The 6643-nt window shown below is 36.4% G+C and overlaps 1 protein-coding gene across 1 annotated transcript in view; it reads left to right on the top strand.

The window, feature by feature from the left end:
* LOC103603937 (structural maintenance of chromosomes protein 1B-like) overlaps nt 1–662 on the top strand; it is a 25083-nt gene extending 24421 nt beyond the window's left edge. The window contains exon 5 of the mRNA XM_008588522.1: nt 426–662. Within this exon, the coding sequence (XP_008586744.1) occupies nt 426–596 (171 nt within the window). The 3' untranslated portion in view covers nt 597–662. The remainder of the gene's footprint in view (nt 1–425) is intronic.
* Nucleotides 663–6643: the final 5981 nt, after the last annotated feature.

Genomic DNA, 6643 nt, shown 5'->3' with positions numbered 1-6643 from the left:
TGGAGTAAAAATACAGAACATATATGAGGGAGTTAATTTGTTTGAGTAATAAGGTGAGGGAAGGGAGAAGGGATTGGGGGAGGAAAGCAGAAAGACAAGGATGCCTGGAAAGTGAGGCAGTGAGTCACGCCGTCCTGCTGGTGCTGTTTCTCTGTGTTGAGGGGAACACGTCCACTCCCCGTTCTTCATTTTTCATACCTAGTCCTTTCCTGTTGGAAAGTATATTAGTTTTTTGAGGAGTTTATATGGCATCTAGGGTATTCCAGATGGCTAATGTACTTAAATGCCTGGTCTCTTATAAGAAGAAGGGGAGGTAGGGTGTTGTTGTATGTACAAATCAGTGAATTATTACATGTGAAAGCAATTTGAAAAGAGAAAGTGCTTTACTACTGTAAAATGTTCTTATATTTCTCTTCTTTTTTTAGGATTTAATGAAGACCCTCCACAAAGAAACAGACTTGAAACAAATACAGACTCTAGTACAAGGAACTTATGCACGAATCAAATATTCACAGAGTGAACTAGAGATGATAAAAAAGCACCTTGCTACATTTTCCCGGGTACTACAGACTTACACAAAATGTGATGGAAATTAGAATGACAGCAGAGTTTCAGGAATTCTATAGATAGCATCATGTACTTTTTAGATAGTTTCCCTTATGATTGAGGTTATACTATTGTCCTTTAATTATTTTTATGGTACTTAATCTTGTTATCCAACTATACTTGAATTCCTCTTAACTCATGGATACCTCTTTTATTCTAAAAGACACCTATCATGCATGTTTAAAAATGTTTGCTCCTTTGTTATTAGGAACAATCTCAGCTACAAAGTGAACTATTAAATATTGAGTCTCAATGTACTACGTTGAGCAAAGGAATCAAAAAAAGACAACAAAGAATTAAAGAATTTCAAGAAAAGATGGATGAGGTCGTAAAGGTTGTATTTATTTTTGAATGACATACAGAATATAGTTCTAGACCAGAAACCAGATTTGGGACTTCTTGAATGTGTGCTAAAGCAAAGGATGATATAGTTAACACTGTCCTATCAGAGAGAACACGTACGCTAAGTTTTATTGGTTTGCCAAATTAGTTTCCTTGCATCTTTTGAGAACCACTGTTGCCCATCTTAAGAGGCAGTGACCAGTGCACACTTCCTTCTGTTCAGTCTCTTGATGCCCATTGGAAAAATTAGTCTCTTCCTTTCCCCCACTGTCCTTGACACCAGAAGGGAGTGAACTGTCATTCCAGTTATCTTTTAAGGCTCCTCAATTACTCAGTAGTTATTTTTTTCTAACATCTATTAAATGCCAGGCATGGTGCTTGACTCTTGGGGCAATAAAGAATTGGTTATCTAGCCTCTGCTTATAAAGTGACAGGAACTTTCTAATTTGTTCCCCAGTTGGTTATCTCTAATCTTCCAAGTGTTATTTGTCAGATCACGACTCTGTAACTTCAACCTATTGCTTTTAGTTCTACTTTTATCACATGATTTGAAACCGGACTCATGCTGCTGTTTAATTATCTCTTTTTAAGGTTAAACATCCCTAATTTCTTTTATCATTTCACGTTACCATGCATTTAAGGCCGGTTTTGGTAATCATCCTCTGAAAAATGCTTCCTTCCTACCCAATCCCCACATGCACTTTTTTGTTTGTCAATGCCCAGAAGGGGGCATAATGTCAAAATATTTTCTCACTAGTACAGAGTATCATGGGACTCTGTGCATATAATTATAACTTTCCATGATTTGGATTATCTACTTGCGCTAATTGGATCAATCTACTGCATCAGTCTTATTACATTTATATTTAATGCACATTCAACTAAAATCTGAAAGTTCTTAACATGTTCTGCTGTTAAGACATGTCTCTCTCATCCTATAATTGTACATAAACCCAGGAGTTTCAAAATATTTGAGTTGAATTTCACTTTGGTGGATTTAGCTCACTCTAGTTTTCCCACATCTTTTTGATTCTTAATTCTCCACTCTATTCCTCTCTTTTTTAAACTGCCTAAGATGCTGCAGTATCACTCATAGATAAAGAATGTTTTCTCTGTTTACATCGAATGTTATATTTTGGTGTGACTAAAGTGAATGACTAAATTATTCCAATTTTATATTAAACACTTTATAAAACCAAACACTTAGTAAGGCCAGTTTGCAAGTTTTCTTTATGGGTTTTCTGCATAAAAAATTTGAAATTTGATGGACATAGTTTATGGACTTAAAGGAAGAGAAAGCACTGGCTCCTCAGAATACAGGAATGTTTGGTAGAATTAGTTTTTGACCTAAAACGCAAAAAAATGAGGGAAAAATTTATATTGAAACATTTCTGTATATGTTTCCTAAAATTATTAAACTAGCTATTTTAAAATAATTTAAGAGTTAGAAGGTGATATTTTTTAACACTTCTGTAAAGAAATTGGTGTGGATAATGTTCATGAATTTGAGAACAAACATGTTAAACAGCATCAAGAAATGGATCCAAAAAAGTATTTTTATTAAAAGATGTTTGCAAGCAGCTAACATGTATATAAAAGTTATAACTATTATTTCATATTTAAGAAGAATTATGCCTGAGGTAATTTTTATTTCAGTTCCCCCAGAAATAGCAAATCAATTTCATATTCTTCTACAGAGATCTGAATCGTTCATTCCATAATTTCTAAAAGAAAGCACAGATATACAATATCAGAGAATGGGGGCATAATTACACTTGCACTGGAAATTAGAAGAATAATGTGACATTAATTTGTTTGGTTGTCTGTTAATATCCATATATGCCGATAAAATTGATAATTGTCAATAAATAATGTATTACCAAAAATTACCCTAAACAAGATATGAAAAATCGAAGGATGCCAGCTACCATAGGACAGGAAAGTAAAAATTCTTTCTTCCCACCCCATCCCCACATGCACCAAGCACATATGATTTCACAGGTGAATCATCCCAGCAAAATTTAAAGGCACAGGCAACTTCAGTGTTGAACGTTTAAACACATGTTCAGTATTCGAACTTTTTCAGCATGTAGAAGAGGAAGAAATGCATTTTTTACGGAATGAATCTAATATTCATGCCAAAATTTAAAAAGTTAAATATAAATAAGGAACTAAAAATCAATCCTACATGTAAATAACCACATAATACAAGGTTAAGTAGAAACTAGGAGTACAACAGCAAAATGAATATACCATTACCTAGTGGATATCTGAAATATAAGGATGGTTCGATATCAGGAAATCTGTTGTGGTAATTCAACATGTTGATGGTCAAAGGAGAAAAATCACATAATCAACCCTAAGAATGATGAAAAAGGTACTTGACATAATTCAACATCCATTCCTGATTGAAAAATCTTTTAGTGTGAACAGTTAGATTTCTGTGATAGAACAAAATACATCTCATTCGAAATCAGCATTTTGGTTCCGTGAAGTAACACTAGAGGTGTAAAAAGTCAGAAACAAAGGATACCATTTATTACCACAACTGTTATCTAAAATTCTTCTGGAGATACTAGTCAATAGAGCTACACAAGAAAAATAAATAAGGTATAAAAATTTGGAAAGGAGGAGGTAAACTCATAACTGTTTGCAGGTTATATCATTTATATCTGGAAAACCTAGAAAAGAAATGAAAAACTATTAGATACAAAATAATTCAGTCATGTGGCTGGATATAAATATTAAAATGAAACTTTTTAAAAATTAAAAATACATAAAAATTAATTCAAAAATTAATAGCCATTTTATATACAAACTACCTGTAACACAGAATATTGGGAGAAACAATCCCAATCATATCAGGGAAAAAAGGTAAAGTATGTTTTAACTTAGAAAAAAACCAAATATGAAAACAATATATAAAAATGCCTTAAATAAGTATGCAGGATATGAACAGAAACATGAACAAAAAGGAAAGGGATACTAGTTCTTATATAGTTAAAGTGGACATTATAAAGAAGTTGGTTCTCCCTAAATTAATATATAACTTAAATATCATATTAATACATGGTTGGACAAGTTTTTTTTTTTTTTTTTTTTTTAACTTGATGACTGGTTCTAAAATTCACATGTAAAACTGGCCAAGAAAAATCTAAAAACGGTAATTTGAAAGGATTAGAACTCCCAGGTTTTAAAACATAATGTAAACCTCGAGGTACTGGCTCATAAATAGAGTCCAGAAATATACTCAGGTCTATGAGGAGAAATTTGATATTTTACATGAATGGAGAAAAGATACACTCTTCAATTAATAATGTTAGAATACATGTGGCAGGAACCTGGGAAAAACCTGCTTGGATCTGTTTCTCAGTCTTTAGGATCACTCTAGTTCCAGCTCTATCAAAGATTTTAATATAAAAAAAAATGAAGACATAAAAATACTAGAATAAGTCATGGGAGAATTTAAAACAAGGCCTTATTAGAGAAGGCCTTTGAGTATGACATAAATCCCAGAAGCCATAAAAAAAAATGACAAAATGCAAATGCAAAGAAATTAAAAAAAAAAATTGTGTGGCAGAAGCACCGTGAAGAAAATGAGAAGATAAATGATACTCTGGTGGAAAATAAACACGCCATCTGTTGAGAAATAGTAAGAGTGGCTGCTTCTTAGGAGGCTGAAAGCATAGAAAGGCGACATTTACCTTTTCTTATATCCTTATACATTTTGAATTTTGTACAATATGTATATATTATGAATTCAACTATAATATTTAAATCTAAAAGTAGCATGCTGTTGGGCATCTCTGACCGGTGCACAGGACCCCAACAGGTTTTTCCTTTCCCTAGAGGTTTGGGGCCAAAGGATTGCCCTTTTCTCCCCCCCCAGGACATGGGGTGAAAAGAGATTCCAAGAGATGGATGAGCACGCTGCTGCTCTGCCAGATAAGGAACAAACACATACGCATGCAGCCCGGGTTCTGTCAGGCAGTTCCGTTTATTGTAACACAAAAGATCATATTTATATGCTTAGCAGGCGGGAATTTCCAAGCTTAGGCCAATCCTTGAAAAGGTCAAATGTGCACATGCCTTGTCTCTTTATGCTTAACCTCCCCCTTAACTTCCCTTGGGTGCCACCTTTTATCTGTTTAGGCCATCTGTTGTTTTTGCTTAGAAAAATTGCATGGTCCCATACTTCCCCCTTTTTGTTTTAATAGAAGCCTTGTGTGATTGTGTCTGTCTTAGGTTGTCCACCCCCCCTGTTAGGTGATCTCACCCGTCATTGACTATCCAACCAAGCCAAGGCTGAAAGAACCTGTATTGGTCTTGTGCAGTTGTGCCTGTCTTAGGTTGTCCCCACCATGGGGGATCTAACCCGTCATTGACTATCCAACCAAGCTGAGGCCAAACAGGAGATTACACCTTGGTGTTAATTTTTTTGAAAGGCCAATTTGACCCAAGGGTCTTGGGGGTGTTATTCATTAGCTACCTTTTCCACCACCTTGGTGAGCATGATGAGGGACCCTAGGTTGTGCCTTATAAGGGCCGTTAGCTGACCTCACACGCATGGAGGGCCGGTTAAGGTGGATATTAGAGTGGTGAGCCAAGGAGAAGTTCTAAACCAGCCTTCAAACAAGCCGGAATTGGCCTCTCTTTCCCTCCTACGTTTTTCTAATCCTTCTCTTAATTTAGCTAAAGAATCTTTAACAACACCGGAATGGTCTGTGTAAAAACAACATTCTTCTTTGAGGGCTGCACATACTCCTCCTTGTTGCAGAAACAGCAAGCCCAAGCCCCTTCTGTTCATGTTTGGTTAGCCAGAGTGTGTGGAGAAGAGGGTGGACTTGCTTCACCAACCATGGAGAAGACCCCTAGCAGAAGATAAGCTTGCTTAATTGTGGGCTTTCCTAGAAAGCATAAGAAAGGTTTTCCTCAGGGTCGTTATCACCCTGGGCAGTGGGTGAGAACTTGAGATTTCTGGCAGGCACCCATATAGGGTTGGGCTCGTTGAAAGGAAAAATACATCCAAATCCTCTGCCCGTAGTTAAGAGTGGGTCGGGGCCTCTCCATTGTCCTGAATGTGGATCTTTCCATCACACCTGAATGGCAGGATGTGGGGATTGGGTTGACCAGTGTTTTTGGAAAGGAGTTATTGGCTCATGGTTTGGAAAATTTTAAATGTTTAAGGTAAATAATGCCATTCCTAACTGATGGTGGGGGCTAATAACTCCCCCTTTTTGTTTTAAAAGTTGATTCTTTAGATTCTCATCATGACGTCCTATTATGGGTTGTCCCTGAGGATTGTAAGGGATGCCAGTGGAGTGGTGTATGTTCCAAGTGGATGAAAAATCTTGGATGGCTTTGCTAACAAAGCAAGGGCCATTTTCTGTTTTAAGTTGGCTGGGGAGGCCGAGTGTGGTAAAACATTGTAGTAAATGACTTTGTGCATGTTTAGCCTTTTCCCCTATGTGGGCTGTACTGTTCATAGGGCCCTTGGAAGTTGGTATATGGGACTGAAAAGGCGAATCTTTCGCAATCAAGTGGATGGAGAGGGATGGAAAAAAAGCAGTCCTTGAGATCAATGATCATGACATGCAAGTGGCTGGGGATGGCAGGGGCCCAAGTTAGGCCCCTCAAAGGAGTCCTCATAATAATCATCCTTTTGTTTATCTCTCTAAGATCTTGGAGCATTCTC

This window comes from Galeopterus variegatus, unplaced genomic scaffold (assembly GCF_000696425.1).
Source record: "Galeopterus variegatus unplaced genomic scaffold, G_variegatus-3.0.2 Scaffold4874, whole genome shotgun sequence".
In the NCBI taxonomy this organism is placed as follows: domain Eukaryota; kingdom Metazoa; phylum Chordata; class Mammalia; order Dermoptera; family Cynocephalidae; genus Galeopterus; species Galeopterus variegatus.
This window is presented reverse-complemented; position numbering and strand designations above follow the sequence as displayed.